The sequence below is a fragment of the Labrus bergylta genome, chromosome 20, assembly GCF_963930695.1.
Source record: "Labrus bergylta chromosome 20, fLabBer1.1, whole genome shotgun sequence".
Taxonomy (NCBI): Eukaryota; Metazoa; Chordata; class Actinopteri; order Labriformes; family Labridae; genus Labrus; species Labrus bergylta.
In genome coordinates this window covers 7,158,654-7,182,187 of record NC_089214.1, presented here as the reverse complement: position 1 = coordinate 7,182,187, position 23,534 = coordinate 7,158,654, and the positions used below count along the sequence as shown (strand labels likewise).

At 42.5% G+C, this 23,534-nt stretch overlaps 1 protein-coding gene across 5 annotated transcripts in view; it reads right to left on the bottom strand.

Moving 5' to 3' along the window:
• asap1b (ArfGAP with SH3 domain, ankyrin repeat and PH domain 1b) overlaps positions 1–23,534 on the bottom strand; it is a 60,795-nt gene that overhangs the window by 36,111 nt on the left and 1,150 nt on the right. For all 5 annotated transcript variants that reach the window (XM_065948859.1, XM_065948860.1, XM_065948861.1 and 2 more), the window contains exons 2-3: positions 3,790–3,862; positions 1,155–1,300 (exon numbers count right to left, since the gene is read on the bottom strand). In XM_065948859.1, the coding sequence (XP_065804931.1) occupies positions 1,155–1,300; positions 3,790–3,862 (219 nt within the window). The remainder of the gene's footprint in view (positions 1–1,154; positions 1,301–3,789; positions 3,863–23,534) is intronic.

Below are 23,534 nucleotides of genomic sequence, written 5' to 3'. Positions count from 1 at the left end.
GCCTGTCTTGCATACAGCCAAAGTCAGAATCAATCTTCTTCTGGCCGGCTGCCTGTGAGCTCTAACGGCTCATCCTGGAAACTGTCACTCTCGCCTGTAACTTTCTCTTCGTTTCCAAAAAAAAAAAAAAAACACTCAGATAGAAGCTGAATATTAGGACACAAGGCATCCAAATGCGTCTATAAATTCCTTACATTTAAGCCGATAACACATGTCGGACATCTAGGACAAGCACTATTCATCAATTCTCATTTGTAGTGCACGCACATACCAGCAGCCCTCAGGGCAGAGTTATTGAAGTCTAAAAAACTCAGTCAATAAAACACTCAGAATGGCAAAGACGAGAGAGTGGAGAGAGAGAGAGAGAGAGAGAGAGGAGAAGGGAGAGACGAGGAGGAGAGTTTACTTCACTTTGCTGCAATCTGCAGGTAAAGCAAACAGGTGGGTGGTTTAAGACGGTTTCCAAACACTCACACTCACACTCACACTCACAAACACACACACAGTTGTTCCTGGTGCTGCCAAGTGTATTTATGGAGTCTAATCTCGCTCTCAGCTACACAGGAAGAGAGGGAAAGAGCGAGGGCTGGCTCTTCTTCCAACAACAATCACTCACACAGGATTCAAACAGGACACATTATTCAACAGAAACATCAGGGGAAATCCACGACAGACAGATAAGAGCCTCAACCAGGGGGAGGGGGGGGGGGGGAGGGGGACACAATATAGCCGCAGTCAGCTGCTTTACTCTCTGACTGAGATGACGGTTCAAACTGTGCAGGGGAATTGTGAACTGTTTTGTCAAAGAGATAGATGAACTTATTTTAATCAGCTGGGGCCTGTAGGCAAATCTCCATTAATACATTCTTAGGATTTTTACAGACATAGTCAATCAATAAACGGTTCACCTTGTCTGCTACATGCCTGACCTCAACGCTGTACTCTAATGTAATCCTAATCTTAACCTTAAACCCAAATCCTAAACCACTTAGAGGAGAGAAGACAAGAAAAGAAAAAAAAAAAGCTCTCTTTGGATGTTTTTCCTCTTTGCATCCATGTGAATGCAGAAGCACATGAAGGTAGAGGAGCACTCTGCAGGAGAATCAGTTACGACTTCATTACATGCGCACGAGGTGCTGACGTGTCGGACTCACCAGGTTCTTCAAGAGGGCGGACAGCTCCTTGGTGAGGGAGGAGAACTTGACGAAGGCCGTCCCCAAGTCAGGGTTGTCCCGGCTGATGAAGTTGCTGCCAAATTTGTCCAGAGCCTGAGCGTAGTTCTCTTCATTCTGGACGTGGTCTGTGTAGGAAACACAAAGGACAACCACTGGTCAATAAACTATGGCTAATGATTAGCATGGTTAGCACGAGGGCTTGAGGCGGCCTGCAGTGTTTGCAACGTCTTTATGAGGGTATACAGTCAGTGCATGAGTCCTGAAGGTAGTAATGATGATTAAGTGAAACATTCCCTCAAAATAACTGCAGGTAGTTCGTTAGTCAGCTAACTCAGATACTATCAAGTCTTTGATCAAGATTTTCAGGCCTTCAAGAGCGACTTGATTTAGTTATTTTCTTTAAAAAAAAAGTTTGTTTTGGATGCCCCTCAGTTTTCCAGGCAAACAGCAAACCAATGGGTGTTGCAGCAAAGGGCCAAGTCTTTTCATGTTCAATGATAAACAAGGCGAAGCTGAAATATTCAACAGATCCTGCAATGGAAAGTCACTTTATCGACGCAGCAACACAACCGCTACAATAACAGACCTGTGACTTGAACCTGAGATTTGTGATCAGTGGCAGCTCCAGAGAGACTTCAGTTTTATTGGTTTTGACTCGAGTAAGTCATCTTTATTGTCAGCAGAGAACGACGTGCAGTTCTCCAGGTCTGTGAAACTCTGCAGGAGCCGCCATTCAACCAGCAGCGTCCATCTGGCCTTGTCGTTAAGAGACACGAAGAAGAGCTGGACCGGAGTGATGTTTAGTCTGCTGAGGGAGACTCCTGAGAGGAAGGTTAAGTGAGACGAGCACCCTGTAGAGCTTTTTCCTGCAGCAGCCATTTTGAATTTTTATCACACTGGAAACTCAAATGCTGTCCAAACAGAGCTGCAGTTTCCATCGAGGATGTTAAATTCATGTCCTCTTTGGATTCGTTTTTCTTGCATTTTTAAGCTCTTTTGGTTTGTGTTGATTTTGGCGCCCCCTGTGGACAAAGCTGTCTCTGCAGTATTGGTCCTATGCCACACAGACTTTAAATAAACATGGATGGACAAAACCTGTGGCGTCAACACTTGGTTATTGAAGGGGGCTTTTGAACCCCGTCGATAGCTGTCGCCATGTTGGAAATGCTGACACAACCTAACCTCCAGTCAACCTAATGACGGGCTGACAGCTGCAGCTGAGGAGTGTTTTAAGACTCCTGAAAAACAGCTACACCGCACCCACCCGTCAGTCAGGTCAGCCACAGGCATTATTGTGAAAAAACGTTTTCCTTAATAAAATCAAAACAGATGAGTTGTCATGTCGAGTCGAGACATGAGCTAATCAGACCTATTTTGTTTTTTGTACCAGGCTGTAAACATTTTGATTTCTCCTGTAAAAACGTCTTTTTTTGAATGGGTGCGTAGGTGACTTCCGAGGTTTCTGCGGCAAGCCTCAAGTGGACACTTGAGGAACTGCACTTTCGCAGTGGCTTCATTTTTCAACACCAGAGGTTGCTTCATGTTCTGGACACGTGTATGAAGTATTTTTTCTCTGAACCCGACTTTGTTTTCAGTAATTTCCTTTCTCTTTGTGCCATTTCCTGCTGCTGCTCCTTTAAATTTGAAAGCACTAAACTAGAAAATACTGGATGGCTTGTGTTGCCATAAATAAAATATATTGCAGCTTCCACAGATGTTAGCTCTGTCCTTTAAAGAGACTTCCACAAATCAAGAAGGACAATCTTCCTTTTGTAAAGTGCGGCATAAATCCAACTGTGGTCACTCGAGCACACTTGGAAAATCGAAGTATTGATTGGCTTCTTCATTGGAACAATGTGTATGTGTTGGGCTGCACTGTAAACACACACCATCTGATCATCAGCTGCTTTCTGGAAACGCTAAAGTCAAGTTACCAGCAGTAACTACAGGCACCAAATCAACAAGGACTCAAACTATAGGGCTTATAACTTCAGAGCTGGGGGCGTTTTGTGTGAGAAGCTTATGACCTCTGTGTTTATTAAATGTTGGCACAAGATTTACCATAATTTAATTTGCAAAATGCACAAACGTCCCATCTCAAACATTTCCTTTTTCTTTCGTACATCATGCGGTATTGGTTTCACTAACTAGATTTAGTCAAAGTTACTAACCATTGTTTTTTTAAACTAAGAAGTATTTCCAGTTGTTTTGAGGCTTTGAGGGACAATGGGAGGAAGATAAATTGCCTTTTTTGAGCACAAACAATCTCCTTTGTGGCACAAACATCTGAAACTGTCAATTTTCAGGGAGGAGGCGGCGCTCAGAAGTATTCAGTGGAAAATTACTGAGGATCCATGTCACAGCAGCGAGCAAAACAAACTCAGGTGTTGGTTTTTGGGACAGCCTGAATACACACGCACATGAAATAAGAAGCACCATCTGTCCAACAAAAGGCAATGTTCCAGACAAGAAAGCAATCCTTATTTTTAGTCACGACATTGGAGAAATCCTGGACTTTCCTTTGGGGTTTTTTTTATTGGAAATGGTTTTGACCACACAGCCAACAATCAGCGTGTGCACATTCAAACACAGTACATTTAGAAACATGACTCACCTTGTCCTGAATTGTAGATGGCCTTCACTGATTTCTTCACCTTCTGCAGAGAGGTCCGATCCTGGTCCAACGCCTGAAGAAAGAGGAAGAGAGGCGGCCTTAATATTTGTTTCATGCTTAAAGAACATTTCATCAAAAGAAACCAAAGATCATTTTTTGAAAGTCTTCGATTTTATGCTCCAGCGAACTTGAGGAATCTCAGGGCATAAGAACAATATTTGCTCTGTGATTCAAAGCATGCATACTCCACACAGCTAATGTACTAGTGCTTGACCTCAATGTGGCAGAAATCATTATTTCAACGCTGCGGGAGCAAAGCCTTTGTGCTCTCTAACAGGCAAAGTCAATGTGCACTTTAACCCATTTTATCATGATGATTATTCACGATGAAACATTTAAATGCTGGAAGAATAAACACTGCCACTGAACTATTGCTACAGTGACTTATTTGTCTCACTTCTTCGTAATTTCAGAGATTGATGATGAGAGTTCAAAGCATCAGGGAGGTAAAAGAGGGCCAGTTTAAATAGAAACACTCCACAGATGTTATGTATCATGGTGCTGGTTACTCATTCAACAATAATGCATTGCTATATCACGCCCTACAAAGTCATTTAGGATGAAGTGATGACAGAGGGACCCTTGACCTGACTCATCCACCAGCCCCTAAAACAACTTTATACAAGGAAAACTTATTGTTATCAGCAAACTCCACATCCAAGTTCAATTCATCATGAGTTTTCATCGCTGAGTGGGCTCGCACTCTGTCAAGAATACTTAGAAGAATACTTAGAATTCTTAGAAGAAAATACAATCCAACACATCTGCGTGCATGAATGACTTCCCCTAACCTTACCTAAAGCAGACAAACTTCATGACAACAGCCTGATATCTAATTTATTTAACAAAGACTAATCAATAGTTCTTTCCAGGATCCACTTCACAATTCAACACCCAACTCAGATTGACCCCGACTGCTACCAGTCCAAAACATACATCTGATCGAGTGATAAGTCCCTGGTGTGTGAAAACAATGTGATTAAGTTTCTAGTGATTGACCAGCTGTATGTCTCTGATTATATGGCGTAATAATAGCGTGCTAACATGAAACAAAGATGGCTATTCGCTGAGAGAATACTGCTATTGGACTCCAAATCTGTTCATACTTGGAGATTGCAGAAATTGCTGCAAAACGGTTGATTGCTTAGTGGTTATGTCCTGCCCCATGTTGGAGGCCTTAGCCCTACAAGCGGGCGACCCAGGTTCAAGTCCGGCCCGTGGCTCCTTTCCCACATGTCATTTCCCACTCTCTCTTTTCCCCTCTATCCACTGTCCTATCAAAAAAAAAAGGCAAAAAGCCCAAAAATAAACAAGCATTAGCTCTCCCTGCTGTGAGCAAAACAACTTGAAGAGCAACATCAAAATCTTTCATAGTGAACACACCATCTGTCTGTGTGTCTTTTTAAACTGAGGTAATTAGGAGACTGGTTAGTTTAGAAAAAGAAGCACACAAAGAAGAACACAAATCACTGAACTGTTTCGACTTAGTGATTTTAAGACAGTGAGGATGAGTTTTCAAAGTCGACAGCACACTCTTTTCTTATCCATCTCCTCTGAGCTAGAGGGAATGGAACCATAACTCTGCCATGTTTTCCCATAATGGATGATAAACACCATCAGCTAAACCATCATTACACCAAGGTCAGGCGGTTAAGAGCAGAAACTCACACACACAAACACACACACACACACAGTCGGCTAATTAAATTTCACAACATAATTAAGCTGTCCTTGGCCTCCCCTGGACACTTTTACACAGCTCTTCCCCAATTACAGCCACAGTAGTTTGTCGCCGTAAGGGCCTTTCTGCCGGGCTGAGCCCTTTGATCCCCCCTGCATATGGGAACTGAACGCCCAGTACCCCCTCGTGCTGCCTCATCATTTAGCCCTGTGTCTGTTTGGATAAACAAACCGGCTTCTGCCAATAAGGAATGTTAATAATACCATTATCTTGGCCAATGCTGCCTATAATGTTGTGTATATTATTATCTTGATAACTACCATAATGAAATCCTGGGGCAGTATGAAAACAGATTTAAACAGACTTCCTTTTGGGAAGCACTCTTAAGCAGGAGTTGATTTAGGAGTTGTGTTAAGAGAACACAATTCTGTCTACAGCAAAAGCCAATCAGAAAAACGCCTCAACATCGATCTGTTTCTGGATAAAGAAGCGTTTTCTTCTATCAACAAGTGCGCTCTTTTTGTGAAGCTGTAGAGCTTCCCAACACGGGTCAACATGGTTAGCTAACACACCAGTCAACAGAAGTGAACTGAAGTGTTTACAACGCACGACCAAAGCCCAAAATGTATTTGCTCACACAGAACAAGCCCGATTGTTGGGCACGACTTGAGAACTCACACTGTCAGGTAAATCACAACGAAGCATTCACAGCTTTCACAGATAAGTCAGATCTATGTTTATTTCAGTTGTCTCATGTCGATTTGGTTTGATTGGCTGGAGGAGAGCGGAGGCTCCAGAATAGCGGAGGTGTCTCCAAACAGCAGTTTGTTTTGGTTTAATGCTGGTGCTCAAGGGCGACATCTACTGGATCAAAAAGTCATCACATTCTTCCTTTAAGCGGCTTTTGCAGCACGTCACACCACGCCTTCTTCAAATTAACCCGATGCAGTCTGCAGATTAACCCATTCAAAGAGAATCTGTGATTATTCAGAGTTTGAAGTTGCTAATGAGGACGACGAGAAGCGAACAGGTGCTGAGGAGGCAGATTGACTTTGGTGGTGCTCATGTTGAGAGCAGCTGGCGCCGCCACCTGAGGGTCACGCATAATCCACACCTAATTAAATATTCAATTCAAACATGAAGAAGATTTTACAGGTTCGCTTTTTTTTTTTTTTTTTTTTTTTTTAAATAAACTCTGAATCTATTTCAGTGAATACTTTGGCTGTTTGTTTTTAATGACAAGGCTGAGAGCATGCTGTGTCAAAGTCCAAACGATGTATCACAGAGGATAAGTGATAAATATCAACACATTGGCAGGATTTCAATGGTAAATGTGACTAATGTAACTTGGAGACATTGTGCTGTAAAGCCGTTATCTCACAGCTTTATAGAAAGAGAAAAATCAATAACACAGACTTGGCACGCAGCTGCAGCAAACCCTTGAAGACAGGCAGGAATACATCCAAAACGCTGCTTTCCAAAGGGCCAACAACTATTTAATATCGTCAAAGGATTGGTTTTATCTGCCAGGGACCAATGGAAAGCTCCAACTCAACCCAAAAGGGGATTATCAATGTGACAATGCCAAAACATCTGCGGCCGCCCGTCTGAGTGTGATGCATACGGAAGATTTATTTTATGACACTGAGAAAAAGAAGCAAATAATGAAGCACACTCATTCATTTCATGGTGTGTTATTTGTCTGAGAAATATCCCTGCGCTCTGAAAATCAACACGTCTGTGTCAGAATGCTTTTAACTGGAAGCGTGTCAGAGACGGAGTCAGAGACGGAGTCAGAGAGGTCAGCAGCCGACTTGAGAGGAGTTGAAGGTCGTCGGCCTCGCATGGTGCCTCAGCAGGAACGGATTCTGCGACCAGCGTGAGCACCAACATCACAAATGTCCTTGAAAAGTCAATAAAGATGTCTACATTTTTAGTTAAGACGCAGTAAAAGCATTTCTGACGGGTTTTTTTTTCATGTTGAAATCTAATTTTTTTTTGAGAGTTTAATACCAATTTATAAAAACAAAGAAAATCCATTTTGAGCAGAGTGGTGATGAGCTTTGTTTTGTCTTGTCAAAAAGAACTGGTGGAAACAAACATCATAAAACTTCCATAAGCCATTAAAGTATGACCTACGTGACCAATGGGAGATGACTTCCTGCTTCCCAAACGGCCACACAAACACGCACAGTCATGCCCAGGAGGTCAGAGAAAATTGGAAGGTGACTGGGTATGACTGACTGGTGGCTGTCTCAGCTTCACGCTTCCTGACTTAGGCCTTATCCTCCTTCAGCAGCCCTGCCGTTTCCCCTGCAGCCGTCCTTTGACAGGAAGCAGGAAGCGGCCAGGCTTGACAGTGTCCTGTCCCGGGTCGGCTGCACTCAGTCTAATGACACCAAGTGCTCCTTGCTGACAACTGGGGAATCACAACAACACTCTTTCTGACTGACTGACTGGGAAATGTTTTCGCTTAGTTTGCTGATCCACTATTGAGATTCCTGCTCTGTCAATCATCTCTTCTCATTTCCTCCTCAACTCATCCCAGCAGCCGCCTGTGCTTAAAGGTTAACACCCAGGTCTCCCCAAATGGCAGTTCCCCCAATGACCACTTGAGGCTGGTTCAAAAAGTAACTCAATCCCCATGAGGCCCCATAGCTATATCGCAATCGCACTTCCGGGCTTGTTAGCTTGTTCAGTGTCCATCATATTTGTTGTCCAGTAAATTGGAGTCAGAATTGCTGAGATAATAAGCCAATAAGAGTGAGAGGAAGAATGGATTGTTACGTTTTCACATGCTGGACAATCGCCACTCTCACTGGAGATGGTGAATGCTAAATGGACTCGAGCTTGTGTAGCCCTTTTTTTTTAGTTTTCTGACGCTGTTACACCGCAACCACACCTTCACATTCACACACTGATGGTAGAGGCTGCTGTGTAAAGTGATCATCAGAAGTAACTAAACATGTATACACTGTAGACAAATCTGACATGTGGCTGCAGGAGCTGGGGATCGAACCCCAACCTTTCAAGTGGAGAGACAACCGACTCTACCAACTGAGCCGCAGCCGTCCCAATATATTGACTTGTTAGGGCGTGTTGATTATATTCCACTTCTTTAGTTTAATAAATAAACAGCTGTGGTCAGAAGCCATGACATCAGAATCACCATCGCCGGGAAACACGAGAGCTAGTTCGTTCATTCAACAGCTACTGAACACCATTGAGCTTTGATAAGTTAACATTTGCCAACCCTTTAACCTCTCCAGCTCCAACTACTTATCCAAATATGGTCACTTCAAGCTCCTGTTAACCAACATGGCGGCAGCCAAATGCTAAATTCATACTTAAAAAAGACAGTCTTCAAACCAATGAGTGACATCATTGTAGCTACATCCATTATTTATATATTATGCTTCTTACACCTCCTCGCTCTCTACTCCTCCTCCTCCTCCTCCCAGTCACTTGGCATCACACCCTAGGACGATTGTGTGGTTACCAAGGAGATGCAATCTGGCTGTCTCACGCGCCGTCTCTACATTCTTCACCATGGAGCCTGTTGCAAGCTGCACTGACCAACTCTCCAGCTCTCTCTTTGTCAGCTGTGCCACTGTGACAGATTTTACTCTTCACACAGCAGCGATTGGGACACGGGTTTTCCAGAATTGAGAATATGCTAATGAATTTCCTTGAAGAAGAAAACAGGAAAGGGTCCATTTATCAAGGGACTTCCCCTAAAACCAGAGAGCAGTGCTAAAAACATCCACAGTTATGCTTTCTTTAAGGAAAAGAAACATATCAGATCATCAGATTCTAATTATGTTTTATTTCTGCTTCCTTTTACAACAATGTATTCTCATTTCCTCATTTCTGACGCATAATTACACAACATCTACTACAAAAATGTACTAAAATACCTTAAAAGTGTAAATCAATCAAGCTTGTCTTGCTGGTGGTTTGTTCTTTCTGTTTGTCAAATCATTTAGTGTGTCTGTTAAGTCCATGTGGCATGACTCAAGCAGGAAGGGTGGGGAGCCGTTTTCATTGGCAGGAAACAAATGCACATCCCTTGCTCTGGAGCTGCAGCCGGAGAGGCCTTCAGCTCTCCAAGTGGAATGGTAAAAATGAGAGGATGTAACATTTCCAAAAGCAGCTGAGGTCAGATGGCCTATTTCTGTCTCTAAAACACACAGACGGTGCTGAAAAAGAATGATCAACTGCCATTGGTTTTGGTTTTGATTTAGGTTTAAGGATGCATCAGAATGAGCACATGGCTAATGTAGTGTGTCCTAAATGGTTGATAAAATGGCAGAGACTTCAACATCAGTCAATTGTCTGAATGAACGGAACATGTTTCAAACCCCTGTCAAAGATGTTTATCTCCTCAGGCACTCACAAACATCTTCTACAGAGGAGATCGTTAAAGATATAATGTGCTACTTTTAGAGTAGATTTCGAGTAGATGTCGCACTTTAGCACCCACTTTAGTCTCCCAGACCAAAACAAACACAGTCCCTAAGCGCACCGCCTCCCCTCCTCCACCACCCCTCCCTCACTGTTTGAACTAAGTGCAGCAGTTTTCAAGACTGAGCTCCATGAAGATATGCAGCCCAAAATATTTTCTTTGGTTTGGAAAGTTCCTTGGTTCTCCTTCAAATGTGCTTCAAAACTCTGTCATTGTGCCTCTACAAACAGCGTCTGTAAGATTAAACATTAAAATGATATATTTTACAATTCCCAACAAGGCACTTTATCAAAATCTTTGTATTTCTTTCAAATTAATTAATCCATCAATTTTCATTTTTGTAGTAACGATGCATAACAAATATTAACAAACAAGCAGCTGCTGTCTCTATCGATGTCACCACTTCCTTTTACATTTAGCGCCTGATCTAGAACGGTTTTAACACACAATGACTCGCTGTAATATGAAATCCCCAGCGTTAAATTACCCCAGGCCTACTGAGAGCCCATTCTCTGATTTAACACTGTGTCCAAACGTCGTCATGATAGAATATTTGGAAGTGTAAGTGTTTTCAGATTAAAGTTTCCTGCTCTACAGTTTATGGATGCATTTTGTCTTTTATCAGCCAACTCTCAATTTCCATTTCAGGCAAACTGCCATTAGAGCTTGAATGTCCCACAAGGAAGTCCAAACCACAATGAAATCTCAACTGGACCTGCTGTGAACTGGGCCGCCATGCGAGAAAATATGACTTTGACAAAGGATTAAGTGGATTTATAGATTGACTGCGATGATATACCAACCTCTTGTAACCTGCTTTCCATTTCTGTGCCTGAATTCAAGAAAATCAATACATAGAGTCAGACCTTCCAACCTCCTTTACTGGCAGTTCAACCTGCTAATGTTATTGGCCGCTACAAAAATTCAATACAAGTCAGAGATTACTTCATTATGTATGCCTACAAATAGCTTTGCTATTAGTGTCCTGCTATATGCTCTGACATAAAGAGGGAAATGAACTGCTCAGCTGTGTGCTAGCTGTAGTGAATTTGGTGAGACCACACTTTGAATGAAGCCACATGCAGAGCTGCAACGATGCAAAACCCAATCCCTTGCTGCAGATCTCCCGATCCGAAGCAGAAAGTGACATGCATGCATACGGCCAAACAAAAATCAAGCCATGCATGCCCGCAGTGTTACATTCACACATCATTTGGCGGCTTGTTTTTCACCCCCTGCGATGCTCACTCTCACTCAGCCCACCGCTTTGTTTCAAACGGTGTGAATGTTTTCACGATCACACCCACACACTGCTGCATTAGCATCTCCTAACATCATACAAGCAGCATACCTGTCTGTGTGCTGTGTTTACCAGTCAGGAAGTCATTATTCATGTGACGCAGCTGTTACATTATTAGATTCAATGTCATTAACACCACATCCTCAGAAGAACATTGCGAGGAACTCACAAAAAAAGTGACAAGTGTCCTTTCCTCTTAGGTGTGAGAAAAGAAACAGGAACATGTTTGAAGTTGTTTGTTTCCTGTTAAAACTTGAGAAAAAGAACTTTACAACCAGTGACATGACTAACTATAACAAAGTATTCTGTTAATAATGGATTCAATAGAATCTAGAAATGCTAAATGCTAAGCAAGAAGGGCTGCAACTTTGTTTAAGAAGAAGACGTAGTCACTGTTTTAAGATGTGAGATTAACTTTTTTGACACCATCTTGTTTTTTTGTTTTTGTTTTGCAGCTTGACGTGACAATCATTGCAAGAGATTATCATGCATTGCCAGACCTCGATCTTAACTGAAGGGTTGCCATGGTTCCGGCCTTGTCAATCAAAATGCATCCATGTGTCGAAACAGGACCATGATTTACAAAATGGCAGAACCAGGAGCCTACATGAAGTCTATGAATCTAAACAATGATTATTGTAGACCTTGATTTATCTTAAGTGTTATTATCGAAAAGTTTATCAGACATGACTGTATGTGTCTTGTGTATCTTTGAAGCACACTGACGATCCTTTGTCCCTCTCACAACCTGCAAAGCATTCTTTTAACTTCCACTTTTTTTTTTTAAAGAAACAGAAAGCTTTGTGTTAAGATAAAACTCAACAGTGTTAAACCACCTCACCAGAAAAACAACAAACCATTGATGGTGACTAAGATGAGGAACTCAGGTCACATATCTTTTTTCTTTTGCATTTGCACAATTGTAGGACAAGAATTAAGCGTCACAAAGCATCAGTGGAGGTTAAAAGTTCATTCTTCAGACTCAGAAACAGAAAATGAAACACAAAGTAGACTGACGTGGAAATGTTGCTGTGGATTAACTTCTTGTCTAAATAAGCTTACATTTCCTGTGAGGAGTTTTAAACCAGTTATGAAAAGGGCTTCAAGTAAAAGTGATGCCTCTTCATGAGCGATAAAAAAGCAAAGAAGACAATCAGTGACGAGAAGGATGACAAGATTCATCACTTTTCTTTTTTTTAAATTTCTTTATGGTTTCTGAAGCAGCAGGTGATGTTTAGAATCACGTCATAAAGGGGTCCACTTCCTTGTTAGAGCACGGTTGCGTTCACATCTCCCGTGGATCATACTCGAGGACGCAGGGTATCGTGTAAACCGAGACCACCTGTTCGAGCGGACTCGGGCACAGTACCCTCGTACGGTAAGAGTACAGAACGTTTGCGTCACACTGAACAAATGAACCGGACTTTGGGGTCAAGTGTACTCGGATCCAGGCCCGGGTCCCTAGTTTGAAACCACCCTAAGAGATTATACTACTAAGTAAACCTCAAATGGAGTAACTACTTAGTGAACTTTGTGGTGAGATTTTGAGTCTTATTTTGTGTAAATGTTGTAATTTTTCTTATCAGTTGCAAACATGTGGTTTACATTTTTTGCAAAGTCAGGTCAAACTAAGAGAGAAAATTGTGTTCATTAAATCAACATTATGTGCAGTTTGAGCACTGATTAATTATAACAGAGGGAAGAAGAAATACTGGCAAAAAGCCAAAACTTATCTTGTAACAAACCAGCAGCATGTGTGGGTCGATGAAAGATAAAACCAAAATAAACTACTACGAGTTCTTATCTCCTATCTTTCACTTATCATTGATCAGCTGATAAGCCTGGCAGCCCTGCTTCCTACCAAGCAGCCACCCGCATCGTAAATCTTCAGAGCACACTACGACAAGAATGTGTTTCCTTGATAAACATGCACAATCCGGAGAAACGCTGGTTTTTTTTTTTTTTTTAGCCGACGGGTGACGTTGCTGCACACACGGCTCGGTCATGAGTCCCTAAGCAAAGTCACAGGCGGCAGACTCTGCAGAGCGCTTTACAGCATTCCTAGAAGTTTTTCTGCAGGCGCGTCTCGAATTTCACACTTTATGGGACTCTGCTGGGAGGGAGAGTCCAAAACCACAGGTGTATCCACTCCCACTGGCCATTTGGATGTTTAGATACGACACCAACTGGACACAAGAGGAGCAGAAATAGGCTTTCATTGCGACTACCAACCACAGTCAATGAATGCACATGTCGATTTAGATTTGACGTTTTTGTTAGTGACAGAAGCTTTGATCGCTGCGGTCATGGTGTGAAAAATGAAGGAACGCTTTTCCCTGACATTTTAACACATCCTAAAAGATGTAAACAGCTCGTCTTAAAAGGACCTTCAGTGCTTTTCCTCCAGGCTTGAAAGACCTCAGCAGGCACTTTGCTGTTCTGGGAAAAGAGGTCTTAAAATTCAGCATTGAAAAACTGCATCAATTGTTAAGTTGTGGCACACACACACACAAACACACACACACACACACACACACACACACACACACACACACACACACACACACACACACACACACACACACACACACACACACACACACACACACACACACACACACACACACACACACACACACACACACACACACACACACACACACACACACACACACACACACACAGTCCAAGGCCAAACAGCATCAAGGCTTGCAGACAGAGATGCACTGTTTACCCCTCAGGCCTCAACAAGACAGCCGGCCGTCAGAAGACAGCACCGTCTCCTGGTTCTTTAGAGCGGTCCTCTGTAACTGTGTTACCACTGCTCTGAGAAAAATCACAGGAGAATTAAAAGTAACAGAGATATGGACGGAGAAGGATGAGGAGGTGGATGATTTGTTCCAACTGAACAACAATGGCGAACCCCAAAAAGATGAGAAAACGCATTGTTAGCATCTCTGTAATCAACTCAGCTCTTTTTTTCTTTTTTTTTTAATATTCTGCATCAGCACCATAGCCAAGCTTCGACATCCTGATGCCTTTTTACTATTTTTTTCTCCAACGCGGCTTAGTAGTGGCGTTCGAGAATGGGTTTTGACGTAGCGGAAGCACGAGAGGCCAGATGTGTGAAAACAGCAGGAGATGCACAAACACACTCAGACGTGCTGTTATCCCAGGACAAGAGTTTAAAACTTAGATAGGATACCAGTCAAAAATAAAACCATACTGATACCTGTTTTGATACCATGGCAACCACAATACACGCCCTATGCAGCCAGTATTTCCAACATTCTTTTAAGGCAAGCATATAAGTTAAAATATTTTCAATTTATCAGCTTAAGACGCGGAGGCACAGCACTCATCAGTGTCACCTTAGGCCGAATCAGCCAATCAAATTAAGTAGACATTTTTCCATTACATTAAAAGTCAGGTGTTACAGGGATATACTGTACATATCAAGTCAGTTATTTTAGAAATGTTGTGTAAATGCAACACACTTGAAACAGTAGCTGCACCAATTTCCTCCATCAGAGGTTAAAATGGCTGTCAATAGAAGTGGGTTTTTAACACCATCCATCCGTGTGAGTGGGAGGCTGCAGACAGATGTTAACACTGACCCACTCTTCCTTGACTAAATCTGGGGAAGAGCAGGGGGATCAGCGTGCCGGAGCAGAGTCTGGTCTGGGCTAATCCGCCGCCGGCTAATAGCGCTTGATGATATACAGAGCGCAGCTGTGGCAGGAAGGTAGGCCAACAGCTGTGGCCCACAGACCGATTATCAGATTTCAGCCACGGACGGCAAACAGGCCGAAAAACAAGCGACACAACAGAGTCTCGCCTCCTGCTGTGTGAGACAGAACAAATCATGAAATGGCTCAGGGGTTTGTTGGTATTTATATATGTGGAGATTTAGAGACGCGTTATCCTGCCAGGATGCTCTTTTCTTTCATGCACGCACATTCCTGAAGCCTCCGTTCAAGTTAAATAAAACTGCAATTTCTCCGAACAACTTTCCCGACCTGATGCAAATTACTGCAGACGTCATCATATACACACAAACAGTATGAAATCTAAATGTATTTACACGATGATTGGTACTGTCCAAATCTGCCTGAATTGTCATTCTTTTGTTTCACTCGTACATTTTGTGTGAATGGAGTTCCGACTTCAGGGATGCGTTCCTGATGACGTATGAGACCGGCAAATCAGAATTTCCGACGTTGGGAGATCAAATGCAAATACTGACGGTGAACGCACCATCAGTAGCCCGAGTTAAAATTCAACAACTGTGCAATTCAATTCAACTGCTCTGTGCATCAACAGCAAAAATTAAGCTGTACATTAAAGTGTTTATTGGCAACTTAGTCCTGTTTATGTGGAATTAAATTAATCACCAAGATAGCATTGTGAAAGTCCTATCTGTGGACATGTTATGTTGCTTTATCGCGCAAAATACCCGGAATAGCGAACAAAACAAAAGGAACTCCTGGAGGCGTCCATGTAGCTTGTCCGACTCGTCCTGGAACGCGGTCAACTTCGGGTGTGACGTCATCACCAGCTCCGACATCTGAGCTCTGAGGTTGAATGGAAGGAACCATAAGAGTCAGCTAGCATGAAGAAGCAGCAGTAATGCAGCAGTGCATTCGTTATATTACATTTGAATTCTCACAAAACTCTGAATTGAATGCCCTCAGTATCCCCTTCACTTTTTTCCTTTTCTATCTGCTCCACTGTCAACTCGTGTAATAAGGGTCATCTGACTGATATAATGGAGCCATTGATGCCTAAACGCTTCAAGGCAAAGAGTTTAAGTTGGGAAAACACTCAAGATTTGTGTTTTTTTTCCCCGTGTCTTTCTCATAGTGAGCATTTTAAACCAGACTATGTGCCTGGAAATAAAGCAACAGTCTGACTGTAACATTGAATATATATAAAAATGTTAATAGTGTTGACAGGTGCAAACAGGTCGGTATTTCCTGGATCAAAAAAAACTCAAGAGCTGCAAATTCATCTACAAATGATCTCACACACGAGTCACTCTAATCTCTGACAGATCTTTTAGTTAACAGTGAAAATGTCAAAACTTAGTTTGAGGATCCAGGAAATGTCATCTTTTTCTTCTTCTCTTTTTTTTTTTTTTTTAAACAGTGCAGCCAAACTGGAACAAGACGTCATGTGAGTAACTATGCCAAGGGACGAAAAATGCTCCCATTCTCTCACTCCATATGATTCACTGGGTTTGGCGACACGAGGGACCAATGATGAATAAAAAGCCGTAACTTCATCTATAATTGAAAGTGATGCAGCTGTGCTCCTCAGTTGAAAATGCTGCAGAACGGAGCCTCAAATAGGCAGCACTCAGTTTGGTTATGTAAAGCCAAGTTAACCGGTCTCCTCCTTTCTGAATTATTCATCATTTCTATCTCAATCCTGGTGGGGGGGGGGGGGGGGGATTTAAAATCAAAATATCAAGCCATACCAAGCAGAGAGATAGAGGAGTCGTTAAAAATAGGAATAAAGGTTTGTTAAAATAATCTATAATCCAGTTTTATTAAGGGGTCCTTAGCATGGCAAAGTTTGGGAACCCCTGCCCTAAAGAGCTCAACACTTACAGACACACTCACGTGTGTGTTTGGTGTTAATGACGCTAAATAAAGGGAAACATTCACCAACAGACAAAACATAAAATAAATGAAATAACAAAAATGAAAATGAAACTTCCTGGTTTAATTTGACTTTCTGGTAGTTACAAGATAAAGACCGGCCAACGAAGCAGCCGACTCATCGTCTGTGACTGCATGACCAAAAAACGAAAGGAAGAAAAGGAACAAGGATTTAAAATCTGTGTGTGGTTTCTGTTACCTAATGGCTCCTTTTGTTGGACTGTGTGCTACATGTAAGAGGCTGAAAACACAAATTCACTATGTGAAGCATAAACACAATCACACAGCGGACATATTGATGTGTAAAAACAAGGTCTTCTTTACTCAGAAAGGTTTCTGTGTGTCCATATGGATTTATATATTCATTATTAAATAACATATCAGATGTGTTTCCTATGCAATGCCTCATCACGGGTTTCACATGATGTATTTAGAGTCTTCTAAACATACAATTTAACTAACTAATTAACTGAGTCTTTGACAGATTCTGGACTTTGATAAGATCATTTACCGCCATTTTGATAGCAAGCAGCACGCTCTAACTCCCACTATCTGATAACCCAGATTTTAAAACTACAAGACATTATGGAGCGTTCCATTTGATCTCGGAAGTCGGGAATTCAGAGGTGCCGTTCTGATACGTCATCAGGAACGCCGCCCTGAAGTCGGAATTCCAACTCGGACTCTCTAAGAAACCTTGAGTAGCTCGAATGAAAAATCCAACATGGTTGCTACGTGCATCAACACTAACTTCTATCTGTGGACATGTTGATATGGGATTTCTGCGCATAAACGTATCACTTGGTATTGGCTAACAAAACAACGGTATTCCTGGAGGCGTCCATGTTGCCTCACCGACTTGTTGCCAACACGCAACTGGAACGCGGTTAACTCGGGTGTGATGTCAAGTCCCGAGGTAAATGGAATGCACCATGATTTCATCTTTTGAGGGTTGATATGATATGATCTGATATGATGCATTTTCTGAGCTGAAGATCAGAAAATTGGTAAAAGGAGAGACGCTTAGCTGAATTTACTCTGATAAATAACCATATTATTTAGGAAAGCAAAATGTTTCTGTTTGACCTCCTCACGATTTGTTTCATATGAAAATACATTTTTTGGACCGTTAACAGCATCGAGCTGTTCTCATTCCTGTTGCCTGAGAGGCTTTCTCAGAGCAGAATAAATAATTGACACACATCTCTGCATGAGAAATGTGTTTCCCGATGACAATTTACATTACAGTTAAGATGTGTTCAAAGCCTCCACGGGGAACCTCAAGGCAAGATTCGTCTGTAATAAGACATCACACTTCTAATAGGAGCGACACTGACTGTTTTAATCAACAGAATAAAACACTGCATCAGTTTTCAGCATTATAACTCTCTCACACAAAGGGTTCACCAGTGCCTACATCTCTACATACTAAGCTTAAACGGTTATATAAGTCGATGATGTAATGTAAAGCAATGACGTCATCGACAAGTCTGCAGCATAAAGATCCAAAAGATGCAAACTGTAGCTTCAGGAAGCAAAGAGAACGAAAGCTTTGGATTTTACAGTTCAGATTTTTAGTTGATTTTAACAGGATCATGCAAAAAATACATTTGGGGAGTTAGGGCTTACAAATCACAAGAATGTTAAGTCGTCATGGGACTTTTTATAAACTAGGACTTTTGCATTATTAGTTCCTGTATGAGGACTTCAGTGGTTTGCGCAGTGGTTTGGAAATAAACTCCTCATTCAGCTTTTTGATGGCATCAACCTCTCGGAGCTTAACATGCAGCCACTGAAAAGCCTGTTATATAAAGTAACAAATATAAAAGGCCTCTGCCTATTAGGTCAAGCCCAGCCATGCTTGAATAGAATGACTGTGAAAAGTCAACATTTTTCTGCTCGGGCCCATGTGATGTGGTGCGAGAGGCATGCTCAAAGGAATGCCAATGCAGTGAGGGTTTCCCTTGTATCGCTCCGTGGCTCTGTGTGGTTTAGGAGAGCAAACCCGGTGACGCAGAGTGCCATCTGTAGGGTAGAGAGGCAGACAATGCACGGCCCACAGGGGGAATAACAAGTGCCTTGCTGCTAATTTTAACTTCCATAAGAGAAAATGTGAGCAGGCAGGAGAGTTTTAGAGCAATAGCCTGTGACATTTTCAAACAAGCAAATGTCAGATCTTCTGTTCTCTGCTGCTTCTCTTTCAAGCACACAATCAGTCCTGCAATTACAGCTGGTTGACTTGTATTATGTGTATTATGGGAGGAAAAATTCATGCACTTAAGGCTTTAAATAATTCTGTGCTGCATTTTGTACTTTGTGCGTCAACTTTTGAGACTGCACCTAACCCTAAGACGTTAAGGCATGCATATCTTCACTGTACTTTAAAATAGGTGGCAACTTATTGTTCTTTCCTTTTTTCATGAATCTGCTGTTGATGTTCTTAATGTCTGAAAAGACAGAAAAACATCCACCAGTTTCAAGATGAGACTAAAAAAAAACTCTTGTTTTGTCCAACAACCAGTTCAACGACTAGTCCAACAACCAGTTCAACGACTATTCCAACAACCAGTCCAACAACCAGTCCAACAACTAGTCCAACAACTAGTCCAACAACCAGTCCAACAACTAGTCCAACAACTAGTCCTACAACCAGTTCAACGACTATTCCAACAACCAGTCCAACAACCAGTCCGACAACCAGTCCGACAACTAGTCCGACAACCAGTCCTACAACCAGTTAAACGACTATTCCAACAACTAGTCCAACAACTAGTCCGACAACCAGTCCTACAACCAGTTAAACGACTATTCCAACAACCAGTCCGACAACTAGTCCAACAACTAGTCCAACAACCAGTCCAACAACTAGTCCAACAACTAGTCCAACAACTAGTCCGACAACTAGTCCGACAACCAGTCCTACAACCAGTTAAACGACTATTCCAACAACTAGTCCGACAACTAGTCCAACAACCAGTCCTACAACCAGTTAAACGACTATTCCAACAACCAGTCCGACAACTAGTCCAACAACTAGTCCAACAACCAGTCCAACAACTAGTCCAACAACTAGTCCAACAACTAGTCCGACAACTAGTCCGACAACCAGTCCTACAACCAGTTAAACGACTATTCCAACAACTAGTCCGACAACTAGTCCGACAACCAGTCCTACAACCAGTTAAACGACTATTCCAACAACTAGTCCAACAACTAGTCCGACAACCAGTCCTACAACCAGTTAAACGACTATTCCAACAACTAGTCCGACAACTAGTCCAACAACCAGTCCAACAACTAGTCCAACAACCAGTCCAACAACCAGTCCTACAACCAGTTAAACGACTAGTCCAACAACCAGTCCAACAACTAGTCCAACAACCAGTCCAACAACCAGTCCTACAACCAGTCCAACAACTAGTCCTACAACCAGTCCAACAACCAGTCCTACAACCAGTCCAACAACTAGTCCAACAACCAGTCCAAAAGACTGAATAAAAATCTTTTTAAAATGATGTAACGCGGTAAAAAGCAGCAAAATCTTATGATGCCGAATCTGAAACCAGATATTTTTTTTTACAGCTATTCTTATCTATAAGATAATTAATTCATTGACTGTAGAGACTTTTCATTAATTGGCTTATCATATAACTCCTAATCACTAGTTTTGTTAATGGCAACTAAAAACACTGAAGTCTGACATCCTCTTCAATCTTGAGAAATGTAAATTGTCACTGGTAAAAATAAACATCACTGGTAAATCAGGTTAAATCTGGCAGGGTCACAATTACACAAACCTACGGCTAGATTCCTGTCAAGATTATTTCCGATCATGCTGTTGGTGAATATTTGAGAGAAAAACAAACAATGGAGCAGAAACGAAAGCAGCTTTTGGTCTTAGCTGTGGGTGTGTGTGTGCAGTGATTTGTGTTATCTGTGGTGACTGAGGCAGCAACATTAGCTGGGTTAGCATAACAAGCTAGCTGTGTGCGAGTGAGAAATTCCTTCCTCCTAAGCGGCAACCTCAGGTCTTGGAAAATGAAGCCAAGTGCGAAAAACTGCAGTTCCAAAACAGTCCACTTGAGGCTGACTGCATGCCATTAAAATGCCCATTTTTTTACAGCAGAAATAAACTTGTTTACATCCTGGTTCAAAAAACACAAAATGCCTGAATAGCTCTCTTTACTGATAAAAAACTGTAGAAGGATAGTTAGGTAGTTTTAGTCCTCAGACCTCCCAACCCCCCACTTGACACCCCCCCTCCCATGGGACAGTGAAAACATCCCACTGTGAGGGGACATGTGTGAAAGAGTAACTCAAGAACAGGCTGTCCTGATCATTTCTAGAAACTTTCCAGAGTCCTTAAAAGTGTGAAAACGGCTTAAGCTGCTGAAATAAACTTTAGAATAAAGATGGACAAAATGTGCTACCAGCTATAGGTGCTCCAACTTTCCCAACAGAAAATCACACAAGTGATTCAACACTAGTTTCTGGGAAACGCGGAGGGGGAAAAAAAACAGCGATTGAGTAACTCTGGAAATGACACCAAAATAAAACCCAGACACATCCACCTTTTCGCTCTGCCACCCTCACGCACACACACACGCACACACACAAACACAATGCCCCCCCCCCCCCCGTCTCCTGTGTCTCCGGCAGTCAAGACAGCAAGCCAGGGAGGTTATTTTTGAGACTTTATCGCTCCATCTGGCTGCTCATTGTTTTCCGTATTACTGCACTGATCCGAGTAAACAGTAAACATCTTTGTGTGCTCTGCTGCCGCCACAGGGAGACAAAAGTTACAGGGTGGAGGCTGTGACTCATGAATACTTTTGTGTCATTATGCTCTGATCAATAATTGATGTGTGGTGCTGAATTAAGACAGTAAGATGCTGCAACTTTTTTTTTTTTTTCTTTGCATCTCTACATGAGTTAGAGGGATGACTTCCCTGCTGCTGTGGGACAACTCACCGCCTCAAGTTACAGCATTAAATATTCACGCAGTACCGCTGCATAATTTACCTTGTCAACAAAGCAAGGAAAGGGAAGGGGAGGGGGGGGTGAACGTTTTAAGTTAAAGGGGAGCTCAGCAGAAACTCTGAGGTTTTAAACAAACTCCTCTCCGGGCAGAAAGGCGCTGAAGGCGGTTTTGCTTCACTGCAGCGGCGGGATGATGCAAGGACACTCTTGCATGTCTGCGCAGGGATCAAACAGGGTAGATAATTTCATAAAACAGGCACTAATCTAGCAGAATTCAGGGCTTAAGGCTGGCTGGGTGTAGCCTGACAGTCTGACAATCCTCCCTCTAATGTTCCATCCGCATCTCGTCGTCGTCTTCTTCTGTTAAAAAAACAAAAAAAAAACAACACTGACGAGCATGTTGCCTTCTCTTCAGCACCACCATAATGCTCTTCCTCGTCATGTGATCCGTGCAGGAAAAAAAAAAATTCCTGAGCGGCTATACTGCAGCCCATGCAGCGCACATGGCGGCCCTTTTTCTAACAGATGTTTTTCGTTTGTGCTGCTGCAGCCTCTCTGGGCCTTTTTTTTTTTTTTTTTCAGAGGCACGGAGCCAGAGAGGTGATTCATGATGCGAGCCTTTCCCTTGTTACAGAGCGTGTGCTCCGGGTTCAGAACAAACACGGCCCTGGATCTGTTTCGGTTGATTTTATTGTCCTTATGATATAATAAGCTCGTAAAAGGATTGGAGATATGTGAAGTGATGGATGGCACAGGATGTGTGTGGTGTGGCTGTAAGGACGTTGAAGACTGGACGAGGCCTGCTTTTTGTCTCCTTTACAGAAACCCATCTCTGGTTACTGTTTACATCTGATCTGCGCTCATTTAAAACGGGCACGTATTAAAAGTCGGGGTATCACGTTTGGATGACACAAAATCCCGTGAGTCACATCTGCAGCTAAATGTGGTTTAAAGTGAGAAATGAGGTCAACGCTTTGGCATTACCGGACAGCTAGGGAAGGTGTGCACTCCCCCGGTTGGATGCTCCATTTAATCATAGCAGGAAGGATGCCAGTGCAGGAGGGGGGGGGGGGGGGGGTAGGGAGCACATACATAGACGCAGAATAACCTACCTGCCTGGCCTGATTACACTCCTCCTGCATGATTAAAGGTGACACGGCATCACCGAGCGCGACTTTGGGTGTGTTTTTGATGCATTAGGAGTCGATGTAATGTTTTCTGTAAAGTGATCTGGCCAATGCGAGAGCGGGGGAATCTCGATGATCCTGAATCCAGATCTGACTGCCAGGGACTAGAGATGTTTTTTTGTTTTTTTTCTTCTCCCCTTTCTCTGTGGCACACACACACACACTCACACTCACACACACACACACACACACACACACACACTCACACACACACTCACACAGCTACAGCCTGGCAGCATGCTCTGAAGCTGTGAGTTATGTAATAGTGAACACATAGAGCTGCAGGCCTGAGTGCACATCCTCCCATTCCCTACACGCAGTCTTTCTTTCTTACTCTATTGCGTATCTGTGGCTAAAGAGAGCAGCTATATTCACTAACACACAATGTGAGATGTTACACACCATCCCC